At 45.4% G+C, this 26,929-nt stretch overlaps 5 protein-coding genes and 1 long non-coding RNA gene across 6 annotated transcripts; 2 read left to right on the forward strand and 4 right to left on the reverse strand.

The window, feature by feature from the left end:
• Window positions 1,089–4,219, reverse strand: LOC8060615 (nucleotide pyrophosphatase/phosphodiesterase). The gene is made up of 7 exons (XM_002445773.2): window positions 3,861–4,219; window positions 3,627–3,718; window positions 3,463–3,529; window positions 3,213–3,332; window positions 2,786–3,117; window positions 1,841–2,618; window positions 1,089–1,731 (listed from the first exon to the last, which is right to left on the reverse strand). The coding sequence occupies exons 1-7, from the start codon at window positions 4,182–4,184 to the stop codon at window positions 1,426–1,428; spliced, it is 2,019 nt and encodes a 672-aa protein (XP_002445818.2). The 5' UTR covers window positions 4,185–4,219; the 3' UTR covers window positions 1,089–1,425.
• On the forward strand, window positions 6,380–7,873 carry LOC8060616. Its single transcript, XM_021464688.1, has 5 exons — window positions 6,380–6,652; window positions 6,771–6,941; window positions 7,056–7,142; window positions 7,304–7,444; window positions 7,542–7,873. The coding sequence occupies exons 1-5, from the start codon at window positions 6,455–6,457 to the stop codon at window positions 7,623–7,625; spliced, it is 681 nt and encodes a 226-aa protein (XP_021320363.1). The 5' UTR covers window positions 6,380–6,454; the 3' UTR covers window positions 7,626–7,873.
• Window positions 8,012–11,487, reverse strand: LOC8060954 (sulfite oxidase). Its single transcript, XM_002445774.2, has 12 exons — window positions 11,308–11,487; window positions 10,649–10,764; window positions 10,495–10,557; window positions 10,366–10,402; window positions 10,184–10,265; window positions 9,693–9,811; window positions 9,516–9,611; window positions 9,211–9,321; window positions 9,033–9,134; window positions 8,902–8,949; window positions 8,576–8,791; window positions 8,012–8,370 (listed from the first exon to the last, which is right to left on the reverse strand). Exons 1-12 carry the CDS (start codon window positions 11,380–11,382, stop codon window positions 8,248–8,250), a joined length of 1,188 nt encoding a protein of 395 aa, XP_002445819.1. The 5' UTR covers window positions 11,383–11,487; the 3' UTR covers window positions 8,012–8,247.
• Window positions 13,997–16,416, reverse strand: LOC8060617 (exocyst complex component EXO70B1). Its single transcript, XM_002445775.2, has one exon. The coding sequence runs from the start codon at window positions 16,111–16,113 to the stop codon at window positions 14,314–14,316; it is 1,800 nt and encodes a 599-aa protein (XP_002445820.1). The 5' UTR covers window positions 16,114–16,416; the 3' UTR covers window positions 13,997–14,313.
• On the forward strand, window positions 19,820–22,783 carry LOC8060618. Its single transcript, XR_002454802.1, has 7 exons — window positions 19,820–19,959; window positions 20,060–20,102; window positions 20,209–20,249; window positions 21,280–21,471; window positions 21,552–21,654; window positions 21,728–21,795; window positions 22,126–22,783. It is a non-coding gene; the product is annotated as an uncharacterized LOC8060618 (long non-coding RNA).
• On the reverse strand, window positions 23,560–25,884 carry LOC8060955 (uncharacterized protein At1g28695). Its single transcript, XM_002445776.2, has 2 exons — window positions 25,636–25,884; window positions 23,560–24,716 (listed from the first exon to the last, which is right to left on the reverse strand). Exons 1-2 carry the CDS (start codon window positions 25,873–25,875, stop codon window positions 23,829–23,831), a joined length of 1,128 nt encoding a protein of 375 aa, XP_002445821.1. The 5' UTR covers window positions 25,876–25,884; the 3' UTR covers window positions 23,560–23,828.

Raw genomic sequence — 26,929 nt, forward strand, 5'->3', positions numbered from 1 at the left:
CCTTTGGAGAGCGATGTGCCACTTTTTTTGGCCACTAGCTGGTACATCTGAAAGTAACAGAACAATTGCTTGCTTGCTTGCTTGCCCTGACGGTTGGGTTGGCGGCAGAGGCTTCTGTTAGCTGTGAACTTTGAAGCTTTCTTGCTCATGTTTGTTTCTAACCACGAGACATAAGATATCAATGGCATCCAATTTTTTTCTGAGCTCAAAGCAGGGTGTTCATATCTGGTTTTACCTTTTATTATAGCATCGATGTTGCTTATCTGCATTCAAGCTTATATAAATGGTAACAAGGCATCCTAACATCATGTTGTTTGTGCCTTGTTGGCATGTCACGTCTTACCGCAAATAACATGTCCCGGCTCATGGATCGCAAGTTGCCAAGAAAGGTAGCTGAGAGCCTGGGAGTGGAAACTGGCAATCCGGAACAAAATCTAAAGATGCTTGCAGGTGCCGTATCGGTATCGAGCATCGAACGTTGCTCTGATTTTTCCAAGAAAATTGGCTGGAGATGGAATAAGGTATCGACGAAGAAATCGTCTTCGTGTTCCATTTGTTATTGGAGAAGATGGATACATGCATTAATCCCGGTTGATCCGTACCCCTTTAGCCTCTCTGCTGGTGAAAACTTGTCGGCTGACACCTAACAGTGGGCCATACTGCCATGGACCCATGGGCCATGACATCCAACAAGTCGAGATTAACCTGTGATCAAGGCCTGTCCGAAACAATTTAGAGCAACTTCAAGAGCTTGGCTAAAATTAGTAGCTAAATGCTATTGTTTAGCCATTTTGTAAAATAGAAAAGATCTTCAAAAAGATATAGCCACCAAAAATCAAGGGATAGCCAACTTTTTATTTTACAAAAGCAGATAACACAATTGTTAGAGTCTACTTTTTGCTTTGCAAATTCTAAAATAGCCCCCACAATAAAAATAACCAAGATGCTGGCTTCTCTATCTCAGGGGAAAAGTACTACAGGTAGGGGTGGATGTTAAGGCTTTGATTTAGCATGCAATAGTAGTTCAGGTCAGAGTATGATTATGAGCCTGGCCAAGCAATCACTTCACTCCTCTAAATCTGCCAGTAAACTCTGAAAACGGCTTTGACATTTGCCGGGTATTTTTTTTACTCCAGTGTATAACCGAAAATGGTAGATGCAGAAAGTTGAGTTGAGGGCCACATGAGATCGAAGCCATGCATGACCACACTGCACCTAACAAGCTAACACAAGCTCCTCATGACTACTAGTAGCTAGCACTACTGATTCCACCTTTAATTTAATTCACCTTAACCCACATATAGAATGAGGTGAATCTGATTACAGCCAAACAAGGCTTCGAGAGGATTGAAGGAGATTTTGACTTGTAGATGATAAAATTATCCTGAATCTCTTCTAATCCCTACTAAACCACACACAAAGCCTTTAGGTGGCGAGCGTCGTCGGAAAGCAGCTGTCATGCACGCATCTGAGCACGTCGCGGTACTCCCTGTCGACGGTGAAAGAGTCATAGACCTTGCCGTCGCTGCTCTTCTTGTACTCGAACAGCAGCGACGAGTGGTTGAACGCCGTGAGCTTGACGAACCCGTAGTCCTTGTCACGGTAGATGCTCCACCTGGGGATCGCCGTCGTGTACTCCGACAGGTGGCAGCCGCCGCCGCCGGCCACCACGAAGATGGTCCCGTTCATCGTCCCGGAGTAGTGGCTCTTCTCGCTGGTCATGCACTGGCTCTGCTCCATCGTTCGCCGTTGCAACGCAGGGTAAAGTTAGGCTTAATAATTACCAAGAATTACCGCAGAATTTCCTGGGTTAATTAGTAGTAGGTTAACTACTACCTACCTGGTACATAGGGCAGGTCCTCTCGTAGTTATGGACGTGGCCGAAGAAGGCGATGTCGACGCGATACTTCTGCCAGAGCTTCTGCAGGTTCTCGCGGCCCTCGGGCTCCTCGAAGGACCCTTCGCCCGCGTACCAGGCGTTGGAGGAGTAGCCCAGCACGCGGTGCGCCGCGAAGACGAGCCACGGCTGGTGCTTCCGGTCCACCGTCGACAGGCAGTGCTCGATGAACTCGTACTGCGGCGTGCCGATCCGCCAGTCGTGCTCCGAGTCGGCGACGCAGAACCGGAACATGCCGTAGTCCACCTTGTACCAGAAGTTTGCCCTGTTCTCGGCGGGGTAGTAGTAGTAGGTCTCGGCCGGCACGCCGCACTCGCCGCCGGAGTCCTCCACGTCCCAGAACGCCGCCGTGTCGGGCCAGTCACGCTCGTGGTTGCCGCTAGCCACCATGTAGGGCTTCCGGGCGGTGATGGGCGCCACCTGGGCGGTGAACTGGTCCCACTGCGAGATGTACCCGTTGGCGTACGGCATGTCGCCGATGTGGAACACGACGTCGTAGTTGTCCAGGTCGCTGATCAGCGCGTCCGTCGTGTTCAGCGACCCCGGTTGGTACGCCGCGTACTCGTTCGACCCGTCTCGCTCCGCCTTTCCCATGTCGCCGAACACGATGACGCGCTGCAGCGACTTCTGCCCCGGCGACGGCGGCGCACGGAACGTGTAGGGCCGATTGCCCCACACCACGGACCCGTCGTGGAGCTCGTGCCCGATCCTGTAGTAGTACCTGAAGCACAAAGTCCAAGAGAGTGAAATAAACCTCAAAATTCGACCAGAGTACACGCGCACGTGCTTAAAGCTGACAACTAGTGACACATTCCTCGAGAAATAAAGCATGAATCACAACCTGCAGTCTGCAGTGCAATCAAGTGCAATGGCAGCTAGCGTACTCACTCTTTGTTGGGCCAGAGGTCCCTGAGGAAGGCGGTGTGGATGAAGCCGGGGTCCCTCCACCCGACGGTGCGCGCCGGCTCGCCGCACATGCTGCCGCGGCTGAAGGTGAGCGTCCCGGCGGGAGTGCGCGCGGCCTGCTGGGGATGGGCGGCGCCGGCGCCGGCGGCGACCAAGGCGCCCCACTCCACGAACGGGTAGGCCTCGCTGATGTCGTAGCCGCTGGTCCACGTCACGGTCATCTCGTCGTGGGACTTGCCCTGCGCCAGGCGCGGGAACACCGGCGCCTTGGGGTTCTTGAAGGCGATCGGCTCCGACACCGCGATCAGCTTCGGCTACATGCATTCATGGATGGATGCAACGATGAGATATACAGACGGCCGGCCGGCCTTGATTGGCAGTTGTAATGAGCAGAGGTCATCTCACGTACGTTGTCGAGGCCGCCGGTGAAGAGGGCGAAGGAGAAGTCGGAGCGCTGGTTGATGAGCTGCAGCCGGATGCTGCCCTTGCCCCGGTAGATGTAGTTTTCCGAGTAATTGGCGTACTGATACTGCATGCACAGCACCCATGCAGCAACACATAATGTTTTCAGTCAAAGGAGAAAGATCTACAGATTAGGTTTATTCGGTGGTTCTACACACATAATTAGTGATCGATACGTTTGCAAATTAACTAGGGACCTTGATGGGTGCTGTGCAGAGATACGGCGGTTCTGCTGGCCATGGGTTAGGACACGTAGCTGACGAGCTGCGTATATATATACCACCACATACATAATAGCGGCTCTTATTGGGTTACAAACTAGTACGAGTACTAAACTTGTATACATCTGAATGGAACTTACTTGAAATCAGCTGGAGAGAAGACGGCGATCCAGTCGTCGATGGTAGGGATTCTCCGGCCGTACTTCACCGTCACCCATTCAGTATCTTCTCCCTGTCATGTCTGACGCTCAAATAACGAACGGAAAAAGCATGTGCAGTGTGTGGCAATATAATGCCAACGCTAATCCGAGCGCCGCCGCCTGACGGCGTGGTGTACATTGGGGGTACGGGTATATATATATATATATATGCACCTGCTCCCCGAGCAGCGACGGCGTCGCCCGCACGTACGCCGACGGCTGCATTTCGACGGTGGCCTTGTGGACGGCGATCTTGGAAAGCGGCTGGATCCCTTCCGCCGGGGATGCGCTCGCCGTCCCCAGCAACGTGGCCGCCACCAGAGCGACCGCCATCGCCGCCGCCGCGCCTCCTGACGCCCACGCCATGGGAACAGCCGCTACACCTACACGAGCTCTCGGCCGCCGGCGATGGCCCGATGGCTCCCGCGGTCGCTTTAAAACACACGAGGCTACTGGGGCGGGGATTTTAATAGTCCGCGCGTGTTGCACGGAGGGCATCAACTCCAAAAGTACTCAGGCGGCGGTGGCATTGTCCTGCACTGACGAGTGAGTAGTGACGACGGCCTGCTAAATAAAGGTGTGTATGCGTGACGCTGACTGATGTCCCGCCCTGGAGCTGGAGCTGGAAATGAAGAAGAGTGTGGGTCTGCTTATTTCCACATAGTACAAACCACCTCACGCACTCTTCAAGTTCGCAGCAGCACAGTCAGTGCCACGCCAGCGACGCCATGTTCACCAAAAGCCAGCTCCCGCACTGTTATATGGACATAAGGCCTTGTTTAGTTCCCACCCAAAAACTTTTCGTCCACAACATCGAATCTTTAGACACATGCATGAAAACAAAAACTAATTGCACAGTTTGGTGCTAAATCGCGAGACGAATTTTTTAAGCCTAATTAGCCTATGATTAACCATACAGTAACCCACATGTGCTAATGACGGGTTAATTAGGCTTAATAAATTCATCTCGCAATTTTCAGACGAGCTATGTAATTTGTTTTTTATTAGTATCCAAATATTCCTTCCAACATCTTATGAAATATCCGATGTGATACCTAAAAAATTTTCACTCATCAAACTAAACAAGACCTAAGTCTAAATGGCATATACTTGAACAACATTAGGATGCGTAAAAGCATGAGAGTTTGTAGACCTAGACTTTTTTTTAGGGAAGTTAGTGGATTTAAGTGGCACGTTTCAATATTAGGATGCATGTTGGTCGGAGGGCATCAACTCTAAAAGTGTGTCCCGTAGTGGCGAAGCTAGAACAAATTAGAGAAGGTGTACTTAGCTTGTGGATGCATAGAGTGGGTATATGTATTTAAAATTTTAGATATAATCATAGTTTTTTTAATTTTTTGGGGGTGCAGTTGCACCCCCTAATCTATACCTAGCTCCGCCCCTGTGTCCGGTGTTGTAGGTCGCCAGCTAGTAGTGTGTTCGGTGTTTCGGATGGTTCTACCTATTTGTTTTGCTGAAATTTAGTAATATTTATATTGATTTGTTATGAAAAAAGTGTTGTGCGCTTATTTGCCGCGCGAAAATGGGTGTTTTTAACCGCTCTTGACCTAAGTGTGATTGGTCAGTCTCACGGTAACCAATCTGATTTCATTTTTTTTTCAAAATAAAAAGGAGCCCATTTTTATTTTCTCTATTCGCTGGGGCCCGTCGTCAGCATGTGCTTCACGTGGACCGGATATGATGGATCCGGTTGATCGTGTGATAGGCCGACAAAATGATCGAGTTAAGTTTATGTAATTTGGGGATTGAGGTAGGAGTATCTCGGGAACATTATTCACTGCTATAAAGGCGTGTGATCCACTTTTTCCAGAATAAAAATGATCAAAATGCATGTTCCTGGACTTTCGGTCGATCCCCTTGAATCCTCACCAAACCAAATAAAGTATGTTTTTTAAAAAGTTTCGAAAAACATTTACCTCGCATGTGTTTTTAAGAATAAAATAGGAAAGCGTGGGTTTCCGCAAAGGTAAAGTGCTGACTATTTTGAAACAAAGAGTGGTTATTAGATCAAAAGTGTCAAGTATTTGGGAAAGATGTTGGCTAACATTAAAAAAAAGTTTGTAAAGTGCTGACTATTTTGAAACAAAGGGTGGTTAGATCAAAAGTGTCAAGTATTTGGAAAAGATGTTGGCTAACATTATGGTCATACAAGTTTGTGTTTTTACGAACAAGTGATCAATACTCCCTCCATCCCAAATTGTAAGTCATTTCAAGAATCTTGGAGAGTCAAACTTTCCTAAGTTTGACCAAATTTATATAGTAAAATAATTATTATTATGATACCAACTAAGTATCATTAGATTCATCCTTAATTATATTTTCATAGTATACTCACTTTATGTTACAAATCTTAGTATTTCTCTTTATAATTTTGGTCAAACATGAAAATGCTTTGACTCTCTAAGATTCTTGGAATGACTTACAATTTAGAATGGAGGGAGTAGTTTGTTAATTGGATACTGGGGTGATAGCATAGGGTAAGGATACTAAAAAGTGTCAGATCAATAGTTTGTTTGATTGTCCTAAAAAAATAATTTGTTTGATGGTCCAAGCTTTCGTCAGCCCATTAAATTAAGTGGGCCTCAACAAGTAAGCGGTCTACTGTAATTGGGCCAACTTGCTCGTCTTCTGGGCTGTTTCTTCCTGCCCACCAGAACCGAATCGACCCCTCTCCACCTTCCAGCAGTTCCCCACCGGTCCACCTCGCGTCCCCGTCGGCGGCAGTAGGGCGGAACAGAACCCCGGAGATGGAGCGGGAGCGCGGCACGTCGGCGGCGCTGTGGGGGCACGTGCACCTCCCGCTGCTGGCGCGCGCGGGGTCCAAGGAGTCGGTCGAGTACATCCTACAGGCGCTCTGGCGCACTCGCCGCACCGGCCTCGACGCCGCCGACCGCACCGTCGCCCGCGACGCTCTCCAGCTCCCTTCCGACGCCGAGCTCGACCCCGTCAGTCTCCCTTTGTCTTCCTTGCTTCCTTCCTGCGCCATCGCTCGCGTCGCGGGCGTAGCAGGTTCAGACTGCTCGGTTCCCTACTCTGCTTCTTATAGGCATCTCCCTGCTGCAGCTGCTGGTGTGCCTGAGGATACTGATCAGGCGGTGCGTCAACGAGAACGTCGCTAGGGACGACATCCCCAAGCTCTTCCCCGAGGAGGTGCCACCGGAGCTGCAGAAGCTGCTCACCTTGCTGCTGCAGAAGTTCCAGCCGGAGTGGCAGCAGGATGCCGCCAAGGATCAGGTGAGGGTGAGGTGCTGACACGGCGATTCGATGCTCAGCTCAGACGACATGTTCTCGTCATTGTCTCCATCGTTTTCTGATCCTTCTCACGCGTCTGACCAAGCTGCTCTGTAGGAATCCGCGCGGCATTCCAGCGCTACAGAATGTCAATTGAACCAAAATGGAGACACATCAGAGCATCCAGGTGCTGCTAATGCAGAGGTGTGGCACTCTTTCGTGGATGTTAATCTAATCTTGCTGAACTTAAAGCTAGACGTTGGTTATCATTTCAATTGTTTACCTTCACTAGTGAAGGGCAATGAAGATATGTAGTGCTCTAGGATGAGATATCTGATCAGGCTAAACTGCTGTTGTCGCTGCAGTTTCAGAATGGTGCCGCGCCTGTTGAGGATTCTGTAGAATCATCAGGACAGAAAGAAATGAAGAAGTCTCCATTAGCTAAGGATTCTTTGGACAAAATGCTGAAGGACTTGTTCTCAATCAAGGACCAAATGGCAACTGATGTAAGTATATGTGTTTGTTGTACACCATTTCCTGCTTTGTAGTTGTATAAGTAGACTTGGTTCTAATTTCCAGATGTTTTTCCCATTACTTTTGCAGGGCAGTAACACCGGTCACGATGAGCCATTACTCTTGCAGGGCAGTGACACCGGTCACGATGAGGAGGTAGCTGGAAGCACTTAGAAGTATAGCTAATCCAATCCATTGCTTGTCAGTAATTTGGCATATCAATCTTTGTTGTTTTCCTTCGATCTAGATCACTGATAATTGATGTCCACGTCCCACGGCAGCTGCATTCCTTTTGTGTATGGGACTGATGTAGTAGTAAATAGGAAGAATGTTACCGCTAACTGCATCATTATGTACTGAAATTTATTCTTCCATTTCCACTGCTAGGAAGGAATGATATATATGTTCACATCTTTTTTATCTTTTTATTAGTATTTCTTAGCTGGGATATGAAGTGCGCCTCTCTTCCGGAGTTGTCATTTGCCCAAAGAAGTGTTCTATGCTGCATAGTTTTCAACGCAGAATGCAATTGTTGATATCAGACCAACCGATAACAGCAGTTAAAAAAAAACAGCAGCAGCTGACATTACGTAGAAATCAAGTGAGCTCAAATCCCATAGAACACCACTCCAACATTCGTGGTACAGCCTGACTCGAGAAACACAGAAAGTTTTTTTTTTTTTGACAAGAAACGAGAAATACAGAAAGTTGAAATGACTTATTATTTTAGTACAATGGTAAGACTCGCAAGGGTCAGCACCATGCTTGCTCCAAGTTGTCAGCAGCGTACTTAATTTCACAGCTTAGATCTTCCTGAAGAGTTCTGTATTTTGATCCGATGCCAAGACGTGTTGAGGATTCCTCTCAGATTCCATATGTCTTCTACCTTTTCCGGTTGAACATTTGCAGCCGAGTCCACCTGTAGTTCACAAGGTGCATTTCTCATAAACTATTTTAAAAGTTTGTTCGCTAGTCTAAGACGTCATGGCTGAAAATACTATTCGCTGATTTATTACGAGAGAAAAACACAGTTGGCCAGCAGAAAAAGTATGGCTTATAAGACAAGCAAATAGGCATTGCTGGTAAGTTGGGTGAAACAGTGGGCTGAGATGGATTTCACTTACCGCCTTAGCTACGATCTCAGCATTTGCTGGTATGTCTAATGTAGCCTCAAAGAGAACCCAAGCCCACTTATCACTTTGAGGTCCATCTGATACGTACGCCACATTGTCTTTCTGATATCGACGAGCCTCAATCCATGTTTTACCCCCATCAACAGATATATCCACTCTCTCAATGCCACGGCCACCACCTGAAAGTGCATATCCAGCAATCCTAGCCTGCAGCGAGCAAGCATAACGGTGTGTGAAGAAGATTTATATGAAATTTGTCCATGGTACTTACACAGGATTCAGTCTCAGAGTATGCATTGTTATGAAAACATACTGACCTTTCCTTCCTTGATAACATCTACATCTTCCAGTGTACAGATAGCAGACTACATGATCAAAGTAAATGAACATAAGTTCTTGAGAACCTAGCACCACATATGAGGAATGAAGAGTCAATGATTCAGCATACCTGCACAGGGAAATCCATCTGTGGCCTTCTAGTTGACCAATTAATATTGTCCCAGTCCACGGTTGGTGGAAACATTTTGTAATCTTTTTGCACAAAAAAACCCTGGTTGAGAACAGCAGTCAGTTTTGAACATAGAAAATAAATATGAGAAGGCATTGCACTCATAGTTTCAGAAAACCTGGCATTCCTCCTCTTTTATGTTGATACTGTCCAACCATTTTACAGAGCGTGCACCAATAACGCCAGGCACAACAACCCGGAGTGGGTACCCATGGTCCCGATTGAGTACCTACACATGGTAGTTTATAACAAGAAAATTAAAAAGACATCCAGATTAAATGAAAACTGAAAAGGCAAACAAGTAGCAGAATGGCACAAAGGCATTAATAAAGAAACTACTTGTTGAAGAATAACTTAAACATCATATCGAGACTATCTAAAATTGAATTTCAATTATGCAAAGAAAAGTTAATTTTTGTCCACCTCTCCATTCATTTCATATGCAAGTAATACATCAGCATCAGGATCTGTTGCCTGCTTCAATGGAATAGATGCCTTATAAGGACCACCTTTTTCCTCCTGACACACAAACAATATGACATTAGCAGGGAGGCTTTGCCATAAAAGTGTCTGCTAGTCAATAAGGATCAACACACTCACTTTACACTTGTCAACGCTAACAAACTCAACGTGCTTCCCGCCTAGAGATGTGACTGAACTGAGTTTTGGTATTCTAACTAGCTCAAGGACATCAGATAGTTTGGCACCTCCCCAAGTTGCTGGAATCATACAAAACATCAGTAGATATACTACTATTAGGAATCATTTTAGTCAACAAGCAAATGCAAAGTGCTAGTATCTAGAAGCAAATTTTATGAGGGCAATCAGAAGACAGAATTTTTTCAGTATTTCATATGATCATTATACCTAGACCATGTTATTAATTAGTTCATACGAGAGTTCATGAAGTTCACCCAAACTGAGTTTGATACTAGAGTAATATGTAAGGGCTTCTTATTTCTAGTCTAGAACTCATAAGATTTCACTAAATCACAGGTGCTACTACCCTTGAGCATTGACACGCGCATACCACTGATGGGTTCCATTCCTACGACCTCTAAACAAAACGCAGTTCTGACCTCGTCGCTTACCAGTTCCAAGAGCAGATATGTCCCATCCAACACCTCTCACTTTCCGTACATTACTCATCGCAGTCCTCCTGTTTCCCGCACACTGTAAATGTCAGGATCATATTGTTATACGCTTAGGTTATTAGCCATACTAACATATAGGCACCACAGAATGATTAGTTGGGCAATCGTATATATGAAACCTGTAAAGTTGCTGTGACATTGTACTTTGGAAGAGCCCTGAATGCAAAGTTTTATGTCAATTATTTACTCAAGAGCAAAGATCATTCATGTCACATTATTAGATGCCATAAAAAAACATTAAACATTACCAAATGTCACCCATGGATAGCTGAATAGACTTGTTGATGAGACCAGAAATGGTAACAGTGTATCTGTCGATCCATTCATATAAAAGTGTCAGTATTTGGTAAACTGTAACAGATCACAATGATAAATGGAAATTCGAAGTTTGTGCTAAGAAACCTTGAGAGGTCCTCGACTTTAGGGATGGGTCCATGGTTCCTCTTGTAGAAGAAATCCACTGGGGTGATGTATGATGCGACTAGCGCTGATCGGTGAGGCTCAGCGTTGAATGGCTCCTGCAAACAGCATGATGCTCCGAGATCACTCCCATTTCTGTATCTTACTGGATAGTTCAGGAATAATTCCTACTAAAATTAAAAAGTCATTCAGGCAAAGCTCTTGATAATCTATACACTCAGCAACCGATACGCTGCATCATTCTGGCAGCGCACAGAGAAATACAACATCCAAGTGCCGTGGGACTGCGGCCAGAAAGGCATAGAAACTGTGGCCTATTTGCTCACTGTTCACTGCTCAGTGCTCACCACGCTTCGCTAACCATTGCGCAGTAACAGCACCTTGCACGCCTGACGCATACGGGCAGCGGAGTGGTACCCGCTGCTGCACAGCACCAACGGCGAGTCGGCGGCGGCCTGATCGGCCAACGCGCCGGCGCCGTAGAAGCCCTCGCACGCATCCAGCCGGCCTGGACCGGGACGGGACAAGCCAGAGTCGCGAACGAATCCGCGCGATTGGCGACACCGCAAGGCACCGACCCAATCACTCTCGAATCTCCAAGCGGGTGGGGTCGCGTGGAGAGAGGGGGGCGTAGCGCTGACCTTGGAGTTGATCTTGAGGGCCGGGTGACGCGGCGGCTCCTCCGCGTAGTCGGACGGCGCCGTGAGCCCGGGCATCTTCGCTGACCTCCGTCCGCGGCGCGCTCCCTGGAGAGGTCCGCTGCTCGCTCTGCTCCGCGACAAGGGGGTGACGAGAACGAGACGAGTCGAGAGGAGAGGAGAGGAGAGGATGACACCGAGACAGCCAACGGCAGGGCCTCGAAGGCCTTGTTTAGTTCCGAAAAATTTTGCAAAAACGACACTGTAGCACTTTCATTTGTATTTGACAAATATTATCCAATCATGGACTAACTAGTCTCAAAAGATTCGTTTCGTCAATTTCGACCAAACTGTGCAATTAGTTTTTATTTTTGTTTATATTTAATACTTCATGTATGCGTCTAAAGATTCGATGTGACGGGGAATGTGAAAAAATTTGCAAAATTTTCTCGGAACCCCTGCTCTGTTTGGTGTGTGTGGTGACTCGGCGGCGATCGCGATGCCGGCGGGCGCTCCCCGGCCCGGGCGGGGCCCCCGCTCGACCTAACACTCCCGTGACATGACATGTGGGCTCCTTGCCCGCCACGCGAAGGTTCCCTGTTTCTGCAGGCAGGGAACATGGGCTTTAGCCTTAATGGGCCGGCTCTGAACTCGGGCCCAAAACTACGGGTAAAACAGGAAGAACGGACCGGGCTTCCTGCCGAATTTAGTAGTTTTCTGCTATAACAAATCAATCAATAATACTTTCTGTCATAACTTATTAACCAAACGAACAAAGTGTTTCCAAATCTTTAAACCCGTGAATTCAAAGGAATATAAGCCATTTCATGTACTAAAATTTGACGTATGTTTTGGGTGGTTGCTTTGCTTGCCACATCATGTCTTTTGTATTTGAAACTGAAGAAGTGGTTACTGTTAAGTGTGTGCTCATACTGATGCCCGGTCTGCAAGCTCTGTGAAACTGTCACGCTCATGGCAGGAGAAACGCTAGCCACCAGTAATCGTTGCCCTCACCCAAGTGCAAGCTGCTCTCCCGTGGGCCAAGTGATCCTGAGGTTACTAACCTTTCTCATGCACCAGGGTACGCTCTTTTTTAGTACTTCCTGCTCCCGTGCTCTCTACTCTCCCCGTGACTTTGAAGGTGTTGTTTTTTACTTTCAAATTTTTGTTTATTTTTTATACAAAGTCAAATAAATAAATTATTATTAAAGTATTTTTATTGATAAAACAAGTTATAACAAAATAAATAATATTTATATAAAAAAATTGAATAAGACTCTGAAAGTACACTTTCGTCCTCATTCATCTCTATCTACCCACACCCACCTTCTCTCTCTCCTATATGCATCAACAAAGATTGCACATGTTCAATATCATATTGTCCAAAATAATTTTTATGCAAAAGTACATCTATTCAGTATCCTATTGTTAAAAGTGAAACTTGTGCAGAGAAAATCTCCTCTAGAATTTAGTGGCACCTTAAATTATCCTCGTTGTACCTCAAATTTGAAGAATCGCCTCCCTTCTCCACTCTATCTTAAGAAATACTCTCTCTATCTTAAATTATAAGATGTTTGCTTTTTTAACCCTAAGTTTGACCAGTCGTCTTATTCAAAAAATTGTGCAAGCATAGTCAAATTTAAGTCATTCTCGAAGAACTTTTATTAATAAACCAAGCCACGATAAAAGAAATAATTTTTTGCACTATTTTTGATCAAGACGAGTGGTCAAATTTGGTGTCAAAAAAATCAGTCTCATAATTTGGGATGGATTGAGTGGGAAGTTGTGGTTTATTAGGACTGTTGTATGGAAAATATGATCTAGGGTGAACTTATGTGTAGGGAATTAGGTGAATGTTATATGAGAAAACGTGAGATTTAGTTTTAGATAGATCATTGGAGATGCTATGACGACAGCCATAATGTGGTAGAAACTACTCTCTCGATTCCAACTTATAAGTTGTTTTGGCTTTTTTTAATATATAGATTTTGTTATATATCTAGATACATGTTATATCTAGATTATGTCTAGATATATAGTAAAAGCTATGTATACTAGAAAAACAAGAATAACTTATAGTATTTTGGAACGCAAGGAGTAGGTAATAAGCGGCAAACCTCATTGTAAGTTGCAAACACCGTGGAGCCAGTGAATAGCTAATATCAGGCAATAGCTTTATGAGCTATAACTTTATAGTAAATAATAAAATAAATAATTCTCTATCTGATTTACCCCTCTCTGATATCAGGCAATAGCTTTATGAGCTATAAAATAAATTTATTCAATAAAATAAGTAGTATTTTATTGAATCCCACTTTACTTAATATAGTCGGTAAAGATACATTACTGATCATGTGTCACTCTAAGTCTCTAACATCCGAACATGGCTGGCCAGACCAAACCTGCAAACCACCAGTGGAGCTACCTCGTTGGGCCTTCTTTAGTTCCAATTTTTTTTAAAAAAATTGATATTATAGTATTTTTATTTGTATTGATAAATATTATCCAATTATGGACTAACTAGACTCAAAAAATTCATTTTGTAAATTACAAGTAAATTATGTAATTAGTTATTTTTTATTTATATTTAATGCTTCATACATGTACCGTAAGATTCAATGACAGGAAATCTGAATAATTTTGTAAAATTTTTTGGAAACTGATTGACAAACCAAGCAAAGCATACGTTGGCTAATGCTCAGGTCCTGAAGATTTTCATTTTAACTTCCATAACAACCACAGCAAAATCATAAACAGGCGAATAACATAGTAGGATTATATACACTACTGAATTTGGTGCATATTTACATCTGTCTGCAAGTGTAATCTGTGGTTTGACTGACGTGAAAATAGACAAAGGAACCTAGTAGAAGAGAGGAGGAAAAAAAAATCAAAATCTACAGCATCGAATTATCATGAGATTGGAGCGCAAACACCACGAATTCATGATGATGCACGCATACCCCAACCTCCAATGGATGGTGTGAAGACGATCCTCTGCTCCGGTGATCACCACCTGACAAACTTCTGCGCGCCTTCGAAGAAGTCCAGCATGTAGTCCTCGAGGTCCTCGAGGCTGCACTTGACGTGCCTCGCCGGGTGCCGGCTGCCCTGCCCGAGGAACGCCCGGTACGCCGGGATGAGCCGCTCCGACACCGCGATGCGCAGCTCCTCCCGCAGCTGGACGTCCGCCACCTTCCACGCCGTCTGCGTCCGGTACAGCTCCTGGAACGCCGCGTTGAAGCTCTTCGCCGACGGGCCCGACGGCGCCCTGTGCCCTGCCGGCGGCCTCGCCGACGCGCCGTCGTCCCTCCTCAGCTGCGACAGCACGGCGGTCCAGGACGCCCGCAGGTAGCCGGTCTCGTACTGCCGGATCTGGCCGCGGTGCCGCCGGAGCCAGTCGTCGCCGACGAGCTCCCGCAGTGCCGGGGACTCCCGCACCTTCTGCACCACGTAGTAGAGGTTGTTCATCAGGAAGATGTTCTGCAGCCCGGCGTCGTCGTACAGCCGGGACTTGTCGTCGATGTTCCGCAGCAGCAGCGTGAGCAGCTCGCGGATGCAGCGCGCGGACGGCGTCGAGGCGGCGGCGGTGTCGTCGTTTGCGGTGGCTGTGTCGTCGAGGCCGGCGTCGCCGAGGACCGCGTCCAGGGTGCCGCGGCAGTCGGCGAGGAGGCTGCAGTAGTTGAGGACGTAGCGGGTCATGGGGTGGATCTCCCCGCCGTGGACGGGCTTCCGCGACGCCTCGCCGTGGATGGCGTGGCTGAACTCCTCGATGGTGTGGCGCACGGTGGAGCCCAGCTGCTGGACGGTGCTCGAGACCTCCGCCGCGAAGAACTCGCGCGCGTCGTCGGCGGCGAAGAGCGCCTCCAACTCCGGCCGCACGTCGGCGAGCGCCTCGTACATGCCGAGCGTGCGGTACAGCTTCTCGGTTGCGCGCGGCGACACGGCGACCGCGTCCGCGAAGGCGAGCAGCTGCAGGACGCATCCCCTGGCGACGTCGGCGAAGCACTCGTGGCCGAGGTCCTCGTCCGACGCGAAGACCTCGTCGCAGAGGCGGCGCTCGTCCGCGAGGAAGGTCCTGACCACGGCCCTCACGGCGTGGCTCCACCGCCGCATCCTCTGGTCGAGCGCCGACCACTCCATCCGGATCACCTCCTCGATGGCGACGGCCTCGACGCCGAGGAGCGCCACCGACTCCGCGAGCGCGTCGCGGCGCGCGGCCACGTACACCTGCGCGAGCTCTGGCCCGTACCCGGCGCGCAGCATGCGGACCGCGACGGCGCCCACGGAGGCCGCGGCAGTCGGGGAGAGCGTGACGTCGTGGCGCGGGGACGCGTCGGGCGTCGCGTCGCCGCCGAGGTCGTCCGACGACAGCGACAGGCGCCGCAGGGAGGGAGACGAGGAAGAGAGCAGGGAGCGCGCCTCCTCCTCCAGGCGCGGCATGGCGGCGTGCACGGCGGCGGCGGCGCGGGCCGAGCGACCGGACGCGGCGATGGCGTCGTCGACGGCGTAGAGGTAGTCCGCGATCATGCCGCCAGACGACGGCGACGAGGAGGAGTTCCACCGGAGGATGACCTCCTCCGCGGCGGCGATCTCCTCTTCTAGTTCTTCTTGATCGTCATCAGCGCCAGACGCCGCCTCCTCGCCTGTCTCCGGAGAGGAGAGCGGGTGCAGGCGCGGGTCGAAGGTGGACAGGAAGTGCATCATGTCGTCGGCGGCGTTCTTGGACACAGCCATGCTCTTCAAGATCTGCTTGGCGGCTGCCATGACCCTCTCCTGCCCAGCGTCGTCCGGCGACACGCGCTCCATGGACGGTGGACGCAGTCGGCGTCGTGGGAACACAAGGAGCAAGCTTTCTTCCTCCCCCTTCGTCGTCGCCGAGGATGGAATGATTCTAAAGGTGAAAGTCTGTCACGCCGAAAAGATCTTGGCCATAATTTATAGTATACTTCCCTTTGATGATTAAATAAAAATAATCAGAATAATCTCTTTCCTTTGACATCTTTGCTTACGTCCTTAAAAAAAACTACTCTCCGTGAACCAGAGGAATTTTAGACCGTGTCAAGTGAATGCAAGTGTCACTTGTCAGGTTGACAAGTCGTGAATGAAAAAAAAAATGTAACATACGGTGTGTTCAATTGGAGGAGAATCGTCTTGTCGACGTGTAGATGTAGGAGTAGACGGCAGCAGAACGACCTCGACAAGTAGTCAAGTAGCATGTACGTATTGTATAGTAGCTTCGTATGCAGTTCGACTCGACTAGAAGATGCAGACGGCTGCAGGTGCTGAGCAAGTTTTACCGGATGATGCGGCTGTGTAAACTTCGTAGCAATTTCACGGAGTTTGGACTCAGCTTCAAGTTTTACGAACCTGACCATCGCCAGTCGTCACCATTTTTAGAAAGCACCATAGATTTGGACGTCTACATACACTCAAACAAGGTAATCACGCTGTCGACGCTTGTTTCTACCAAAACGATAGGTAACTTAATTTGTTGTGGAAAAAAAATTACTGAATAGCTGATAAATTTGGTAAATAAACTTAAACGAATAGGCTCTACGAATCAGAGGAATAGTTCTTAGGACAGAGTTTATATGGGTTCAGTCAAATTAGAGGGATAGTATATGTAGTACAGATTATAGTTCAGACGAATATGCCCCGTGTACACAATATATTATGGCGTTTTGTATTGCTTGTATGCCAAATGTTTAGGTAGGGCATCAAGTAGGAGTGACGAGTTGCAATTTGGGGAGAGAGTAAAGGTTGGTCCCACAAATCTTTTGAATCTAAAATACTGTAGGGTCTAATTGACTGTTTGCATGTCCTAGTCTTGCTTGCATCAGTTCAACGAAGCTCTACTAGAGTATCTTATTAGCTTGACCGAGAAGATATATTGTTTGATTGCCTATATAAATACATGTTGCATGGGACAAAAGAAATAATGTTACGCCACAATTATTATTTTGTGTAACTGTACTCTTCAAGTCCTTATTCTATCTTATTATATCTTTTATTCTTTTAAAATACATTAATATATCACTAGTTCCACGTATCTGTGTAGCTTTACTGGGAGTTTTTACATCCCATGAACCAAGCTAAGGGCTTGTTAGCTTGATCCTGTTTTTTTAAGGCACTGTTTAGATTGGGGATGAAAAAATTTTGGGTGTCACATCGAATGTGTCGAAGGATGTCAGGAGAGGTTTTTAGAAACTAATAAAAAAATAAATTACATATCTCGTCTGGAAAACTGCAAGACAAATCTATTAAGCATAATTAATCTATCATTAGCACATGTTGGTTACTGTAGCACTTAAGGCTAATCATGGACTAACTAGGCTTAAAAGATTCATCTCGCGATTTTCAACCAAACTGTGTAATTAGTTTATTTTTTTATCTACATTTAATGTTCTATGCATGTGTCCAAAGATTCGATGGGATGAATGAAAATTTTTTGGATGGGGAACTAAACAGGGCCTAACACTATCACATCGAATGTTAGACATATGCATGAAGTATTAAATATAGATTATTTAAAGAGTAATTTGCGAGACGAATCTTTTAAGCCTAATTAGTCCATAATTGAATACTAATTATGCCTCTAACTAAACACCCAATAATAAAGCAGGATGCAACCAATCAACAAGAATACACAGCCACCATTCAGCTAAAAAAATAAACAATATTTTTAGCCATAGTTTTTCGCCTAAACAAACAGGCAAAGGCATTTACTACCAACCAATTATACCCCTAATGATGACTATTCTGCTCAGCAGCACTGAGGCCTCGTTCAGTTCCCAAAAAAATTTCAGATTCCCCATCACATCGAATCTTGCGGCGCATGCATTAAGCACTAAATATAGATTAAAGAAATAACTAATTGCATAATTTAACTGTAATTTACAAAACGAATCTTTTGAGCCGTGTATGATTGGACAATAATTATTAAATATAAATGAAAGTGCTATAGTACCAAAAACTAAAAAAATTCCCTAACTGAACAAGGCCTGATAAAAAAAAATGTTCGAGTTTGTTGGAAGTGCTGGACAGTAAAACACGGCCTAGGCATTTGACAGTTTGCTCTATGAAAAAAAAGGTGTTTTTTGTGTGGTAACTCGAATGCGACCAACATTCAACAACATAAAAACAATTACCGAGACGGATAGGTGAATCAAACACTTCATATCTTAATACTCCCTCCGTCCACGAAAGAGTCAATTTCTAGAGTTGTCCTAAGTCAAATTTTTTAAACTTTGACCAAATTTCTAGAAAAAAATGCTAGAATTTATAGTATCAAATTAGTATTATTAGATGCATCATATAATATATTTTCATATAATGTGTATTTTATATTATAGATGTTGTTATTCTTTTCTATAAAGTTAGTCAAACTTTAAAAAATTTGACTGGCACGGATCCTAGGAATTGATTCTTTCGGAGACGGAGGGAGTAAGTTCTTATTAATACCTACCGAGGTATTGTTATATGTTTGGACCAACGTGCTCCACTTGTCGCAGTCATTTCTTTGACCTTTCTTTTTAGAAACCGGGTGTTTCTTTTCCTGCTATAAGACAAACTGCGCTGGATCGACAGGTATGAGACGACAAAAAAAGAAGTCCTTAAATCATCTTCTTTTTTTGTTTCCGTAGCTCTATTCTGGGTCGTCATTCCCGATCGGACGGTCCAAGGATGTCCTATGTGAAACGTGGCCAGAGACCACTTGTAGAATTCTTTTACGAAGTCAACTGGTCAAAGTCATCGTTTACTTGGCCTTTGTTTGCTTCGTCGGCTCACCGAACAAAACACAAAAAATATATATGGAGCCATCCATCAAGTACATACAGATTGGATAGTGTGTTTAAGTGTGGATTAGTTGCCACTGTGGTCTGGGATGTCGGCCAGATAGCATGATATAGGCCTTGTTTAGATGTGAAATGTTTTTGGATTTCGTTACTGTAGCATTTTCGTTTGTTTGTGGTAAATATTGTTCAATCATGGACTAACTAGGATCAAAAGATTTGTCTCGTGATTTACAAGCAAACTATGTAATTAGTTTTTATTTTCGTCTATATTTAATGCTTCATGCATGTAACACAAGATTTGATGTGACGAAGAATCTTGAAAACTTTTTGGTTTTTGTTGGAAACTAGCCTCAGATGTTCAAAATTCAACGCATTTTACACCTATTTGGAGAAATTTTTACTAAAGTTTAGAAATAAAATAATTATCCCACCATAAAAATTTCATCACAATTGAAGCATAGAAACTACAGCTATTAATTTCATTTAATTACAGAAAAGCATAAATCTAAAACTATAGAAAAAACTTTATACTAAAGCATACCAATATTATATGTTTAATGTGTAAATTTACTTATATGGAGTCCAACAAAATTAGATTTTTTAAAGATTCCGCCGAAATAAATAAAAAAGAAAAAACAACAAAACTGCCTTCAAGGGCTGTCCACACTTCAGCCCATTAAACCAGCAAGCCCATGGGCCCCTCTAGAGCGCCTTAGCAGTTAGCACTTGTTTCCCAATCTCTTAAGGCCGCCGCCGCCGCCACCGCCGCCGTCTTGGTGCTTCTTCAATCTTCATTGTGGAGTGTCCGTGCGAAGACGCCCCTCCCCTCCTTGGCTCCTTCCCTGCCACCGCCATGGTTCGTCCCACCTCTCTCCATCGGCTCCTCCGCTAGACCGCCACCATACTGCCATGCTTCGCTTCGTTTTTCTTACTGACATCTCGCTGTTGCTTCGCAGGTGAAGTACTCGCAGTCGCAGGAGCCGGTGAACCCTACCAAGTGTAAGATCTCGACCCTCTTTGTTCCTGGAGTGCGTTGGTCTTGCGTTCGATGGCTTTCCATCTTTCTGTGGTGCTAATGGTGGGTTGATTGGCGTTGTCTGTGCAGCGGCCAAGGCCATGGGCAGGGATCTGAGGGTCCACTTCAAGGTGCGTCGCGTTTCTTCAATCTTTGTTTTCGTGAGGGTTGTTAGGTTCTTATTTGTTACTCTGTGAATTAAGTTGGCATGGCCGTGCAAAGCACTGTATCACAATTGTGGTGTCATGCATGAATGAATTGGATTGTCGAAACCTAAAGAGTAAAGGTTCTGCTATGTTATTCATATGAGCAGTTCCCACGTTACTTTAGGGACATCAACACATTGTTTATTATTTGATGAACCATTGTGTTGTTTTCCATGACAGATGGTTTGTAGGCAATGTGACATGACATCCATAAACTAGTTTATTTTATTTCTGGAGATGTGCCTCTGTTTCATTCAACATCCATGCTATGTCCCATTGTCCATACAATGCCTTCAAAAGTGTTGTGTATGATGACTTCAAATATTGCATTGACATGCTAGTTACACCTCAAACGAACTCCTTGATTCATAGTGGAGATTTTGATGCCTATATAAGTTTCAGGGAACCTAAGATTACTGATTTTATTCTGAGGTATATATCATGAGGCATCAGAAGTCGCTCATATGACCATTGGGGCTGAAAAACTGGCAATTTTCTTCTTCTTCTAATGCATTGTCCTAGTTCCCTTTTAAGTTGATTTTAAAGCATTGTTCTGATGGTTCTCTTTCAGTCTTGCTGTTATCTTCCTGGCTTATATTTGAAACAACATATAGTTCCCTTGCAGAGACAAAGTGTTAGTGCCTTCTATTTTATCTTGTCACTTTGTTAGTCACAAATCACATAGGTGTACCATGCAGTGGTCCTTAGAAAACATACTTTGCAGAATATTCCAGATGAACCTTCTGTAATTACAATTAGAAGCTTTGGCAAGGAGGGCTATTCTATGAACCTGCAATTTTTTTTTTGTTTTTTTTTTGCATTCTTTAAGCTTGAAATCCTTTTTTGGGGCTATTCCACATTCTGCATAGGCATACCGTGATACTAAGTTCAGTGATTAGTTGTTATCAGATGGCGTCTCTGAAATTTTCCATTATCACTGGTATAATTGCTGCAGAACACAAAGCTTTTGCGCTTCGCAAGCTGCCTTTGACCAAGGCTAAGCGATACCTTGAGGATGTTATGTCTCACAAGCAGGCAATTCCCTTCCGGAGATACTTTGGGGATGTTGAAGCAAAGTCTCGCCATTCCAATGGACAGGGTCACTGGCCTGTTAAATCAGCCAGGTTCATATTCGATTTGCTGAAAGGTATGCCCTCTTTTTTTCCTTTTCTAATGTGCACAGCATTTCCTACTGTTTGGTGTGACTTACATTTCTATTATTTCCAGGTGAAAGGTTTGGATGTGGACAACCTCTATGTTTCACACATCCAAGTGAACCAAGCCCAGAAGCAGAGGCGCTGCACCTACTGTGCTCACGGACGCATCAATCGTACGTATTGAAAGAGTGGTCTTACATTCTTGTAGCACTGGTGAATAGTATACTTAATTTTGCTATTATGCAGCTTACATGTCCTCACCTTGCCACATTGAGCTGATCCTGTCAGAGAAGGAAGAGCCTGTGAAGAAAGAGGTATTTCACATGTTCATCAAATGCCATCTAGATATTTTCTGGGTATCTTGCTTGGCTAATTTCAGATCTGTTTTGACTTTGGTTCTTATTGGTACATGTTATGTATTATCCTTCCATTTTAGTTAAGTAAAAAACTATTGAACTGGATGAAGGATCTTTATGTCATGACTTGTCATACTGTTAATTTATCTTGCAATAAAAATTACCATTATACATGGAAAATCTATTCACCCTAATGCTTTTTTATTTCACTTTTTCAAGGAAGTTAATTTAATAGAAGTAACTAATGTTCTTTCAATTTGAATACTCTCTCTCTGTAATGTTTTGTAGGCCGACAACATTTGTTGCAGCAGGGAAGTGAAGTATATTAGCCTGCTGATCGAGGGCATTTTGTCGAAGTATTATAGCCGTAGCTCTTTTATGTACCTTTTCAGGCAGCCATGCCTCTTAAGATGTTTCCGGTACCGATATGTTGAACCTGGATTTTCTATGTTTAGTACTGTGCTTGAGTGTAAGGTTAGTTCGTAATACAATAGCTCTAACCGTGTGTTTGGTTGGAGAGCGGAGCGAGTTGGGTCGGAGCGAACCCATTCTCTTGTCTGTTTGGTTGGAGGATGGGAGGGTTGGGTTGGCTCCAGGGTGGAATATTCCTCTCAGATGCGGGTTGGACCCGTCCCTCAAAATCTGGCGGACGGAGCCGCTCCAACCGGGTTGGCTCCCACCAAACACTGAATTCCTTCATCCAAACACTGGATGGAGCCGCTCTGTCCCCAATCCTTCAACCAAACACTAAAATGGGTTGGCTCCGTCCCCAAAAGCAGAAGTGCAACCAAACACTGGATGGGTTGACTCCGTCCCAAAAAACTGGGTTGGATCTAACCCAACTCACTCAACCCCCAACCAAACACACGGTAAGATATCTGGGTACTCAATCTCTGTGGACTAATTTGATTTACTTGAATATGATTAGTGTGATATTATTTCAAAATTGGTTCAAAAAAAAGATCATTTCGACAATGAAAATTGAGAACAAGAGTTGCCGTAGTGTTTGACGCTGCCCTGCTCTGCTAGAGGCTGAGCTGTAAATCATGGCTCAACATGTAAAGGATCTGGCTCCTCCTTGGGTTGTCGTTTGGTGTGGTTTCTTCGACTTGCTCGGGTGCTATCAGTCAAAATCAGCTCTACTTTTTAGCTATGGAATAATGTTTTTCTCTCATAATAAATTAATTAACATCAACATCAGCCAAAAAAACTGTCGACTGGGTTGGAGCTGGCTCCTATAAAGGTATTGTACAACTTGCGGTAGTCTTGTTTATCATCATAATAAAAAAAACAAAATTAGCACATCTAAGTAAATGTTATCTGATATAGATATAGATAAATGTGATATACTCCCTCTCTTCATCTCATAAAGAATGTTATTCTCACTTTTTGAGAAGTCAAATAATTTTAATTTTGACCAATTATATATAAAAATATCAATGTTTATAATACATAACTAATAAGATTAGATAGATCATGGAATATTTTTTTATAATAAATGTATTTAGCAATATAGATATTATTTAGCAATATAGATATTGCTAAATCTAGTTAAATTTGAGAAAATTTGACTAGTACCTATCTCATTACGTCATTTTTTGTTGGATTGAGGGAGCAAAAGCAACCTGAGATTGATAGGCACTGCTCACAGAAGAAAAGGATAATATTTGCAGCTACTGCTGTCTGCTGGTGGGTTTGTCAGCGAGCAAAATATGGTTAGTGTGAGTTTATTTCGACAATGGAAGTTGAGAACAAAAGTTACAGTGTCAATATCATTTCCTATTTGAGTTGTTCTACAACTCGAGGTATCTCCTTTACCCCCCAAAATAAAAACAAAAACTGGTTCAGCCAGGTAAATTTGTTCTTACCTATAGATGAGATAAATGATTAATGTAGCGTTATCACAGCAAACATAGGCAGACACTGACTGCTCACAAAGAAAAGATCAAGAAGCAGAGCTGCTGGCAGGTTCACATTCCCAAACTAGTCTGTCAACGGATGCACCTGCCGGGCTTTGTCCATCCGAAGCCTCCCCGGCGGCGGACCTCCCTCGGCGCCGCCGTGTAGTTCCTCCAGTCCCGGAGCACGTTCCTGAGGTCGTGCACCTTGTTGCCGAGGCCCGTGCAGCAGTTGGCGTGCATGGTGGACACCCTGCGCAGGTCGTCGGTGAGCTGGCAGAAGCCGCCGCAGTGCGCCGTGTCGAGGAACTGCATCCGCACGCCGAGGCGGCGCGTCAGCGGGAGCTGCACCCTCGCCAGGACGCTCTGCTCGTTGGTCCCCGGCGGGAAGCCGGCGCGCGCCTCCCGCCACCGCCGGTAGAACTCCACCGTCCTGTTCATGGACCTGACGTACAGGAAGCCGCCGTTGGGCAGGTTGTGCAGGCTGTCCGGGTTGCCGTTGAAGTAGTCGCTGGCGATGGCGACGTCCGACGTGACGGCGATGTGCCGCATCGGGTTCCGGAACCACAGGATGTCCACGTCCGTGAAGAGGAAGCTGAAGCCCAGCTCCAGGATGGTCTGCTGGAACCGGTTCCTCGCCCACATCATGGCCACGTAGTCCTTGGTCATGAAGTACTTGGCGGCGCTGAGGTCCACCGCCGCCGCCGCGCCGCCGCCGTCGTCGTTGTTGTTGTCCGGCCGGAGGAGGTAGCAGTGGCGGTGCACCGACCGGCATGTCTCGTGCGCGCCGGGGTCGACGGACACGATGAGGAGGTGGTCCAGCAGCCCCGCCGTGCCCTTGCCAGCCCGGAAGCTCTCGAGGAAGAGGTCCAGCAGGGAGCCCGGCGCCGCGTACGCCTTGTTGATGGACGTCACGATCACCGTGTTGTCCTCCATGGATGCGTTCTTCAGCAGCTCCTCCAGCTCCGCATACGGTTTCGCCTGCGCATTTATTTTGTCCATCCATTTTGTTAGATTAGATGCTAATGCCATGCCGCAAATCAGCTCATGAATTGGAACCCAGATTTTGAAATGCAGAAATCTCTAAATGATTTTGAGTGACACAGGAACTAGAGAATATGCGCAGCATGCATGACTCGTCTCACTCGGATGATATATTCGTATTATATTCTTTGCCTGTTGAGTAGCCAGCTTCAGCTTTAAGGGTTTTCATGATCGAGGCTTTTAGTTAGGATTTCTATGACAAAGCTCCACGACTTCACTGTTTAGTGGCCATAAAACATATCTGTACTACAGTTTTTAATCAAAATCTTCACTACTTCTTGTTTAGAGAAATGTAAATAACCAAAATGCATGATTTCTTTCTACGAACTGGTAATATTTTACAACATAGCTAGTATCGATTAAAGATGTAAAAGAAAGATCGGTGGAAAAAAAACTGCATTTACTGTCCAGAACTTTCGCCCACGTAGGCACCATACTGCAGATTCAGCTCACACAAAATGCAGTAAAAATTAGCAGTCAAGTTCCGTTATAATTCACTATAATGCATCTGAGGTCCATATATAAATCAAGCGCTCCTTTCAAAAAAATAAAATCAAATCTGTTTGTTCGAAAGGAAATCTGTTTACGGTAAAGTTTTCTTTGTCTTTGAAGGCATATGCCCTCACTCTTCTATCCATTGGATTCGCTTTGAGAAGTGTACAAACACACATCTCAATGTGAAACTGCTTTGAGATGTGTGTTTGCACACTTTTCAAAGTGAATCCAATGGGTGGGAGAGTGAGGGCATATGTGCCTAAGGTAAAAAAACCGCGTCCGTGTGTTCACCAGTGAAAAATCGAAAGTACAACTATGCTGCTTGCTATATGCTAGCAGCATCGATCAGATCATCGCTAACCTCGTCTCCGGCCACTGCTCGTGCGCCATTGCCCCACGCGGCGAAGCGCGAGCTCATGTCCATAGTCGCGCCGAGGAAGACGAACGCCCCCGTCATGGCCGCGCCGAGGAAGAAGGTGATGACCGGGAGGAGCCTGCCGGCGTCGCCTCTCACCTTCCAGGCCGCCGCCATGCTCTTGGACGACCTTGGAGAAGGGGAGGGAGGGACGCAGCAGAACGGGTCGTCAGAGTAGAACGGCATGGTGCTGTGTTTATATGGCGACAAGCAGGCAGCTGCCGTGTTGGGATTCCTTCTTTATACTGCTGTACACTGCACATTGCTCTGGAGAAATGAGGTGGGCAGTATCTGCTATCTAGTAATGTGCTGGCAAATCTAGGAAGGTAATTAATGATCTTGGTGGCATCACAATCAGACAATCTTGAGCTTTAACTATCTGCCTCTTAAATTTCTTTACCGTTTATCCGGCCTAATCTGTTTTAATTTCCTCTTAATAAAACACATGTTCAGACATGTTCGTGGAAAAATAAAAGAGTTGGAGCTAATAAGGTCATCCTCAATGGGAGTTTCATAACTCAGTTTCCAACATATCTATATTTTAGAAACAGTGTATTGGAGTTTCATGGGGATGAAACTCTCTCTACTCACATGAAACTCTTATCATCTCTCTCTTCGTTACTATAGCGCCACATCAGCATATTTAATGTGCATAAAACTCTCATGAAACTCCATTGAGACTGGCCTGGATAATGTCACTGTACTGTTTCACGTACCAACACGTCATCAAGATTGAAATGAAACAATCTATGAAATAACCCCAGCAATGAAGCATTTCACTTTGTTGTTTCCAAGGCTAAGCAAAGCATTTAATTGCTACAAAATGATTGGATCACATGCAAGATGGTGAAACGATCTGGCCCTCAGTGCTCGTTTCACCGCGTGGGAAACAACGTCCGTGGAGTTTCACCATGGTGAAATTACTTCCTTCTCTCTCCTCTTCGTTTTATACAAAAAGTGCAATTTTGCTGACATGAAGCTCTAATAAATGTGCATGACATCCTGGTGAAACCCCCACTAAAACTGACATAAGTAGTAAGTACTACTATGTGAAGATTTGTTCTGAGGCCTAGGTTGCCCCCCAAATCAAAATGTGGGCTCGAAGAACTTGTGATCTACTATATAGAAAAAAAGGAATGAGGAAAGCATGAGTGATGGAACGGGGAAGAATATGCTGCCCTAACGTCCAAGCAATAGAATCTGTGCAATGCCCATGGATCAATCAACTGTCTACCGTGTA

This window comes from Sorghum bicolor, chromosome 7 (genome assembly GCF_000003195.3).
Source record: "Sorghum bicolor cultivar BTx623 chromosome 7, Sorghum_bicolor_NCBIv3, whole genome shotgun sequence".
NCBI lineage: Eukaryota > Viridiplantae > Streptophyta > Magnoliopsida > Poales > Poaceae > Sorghum > Sorghum bicolor.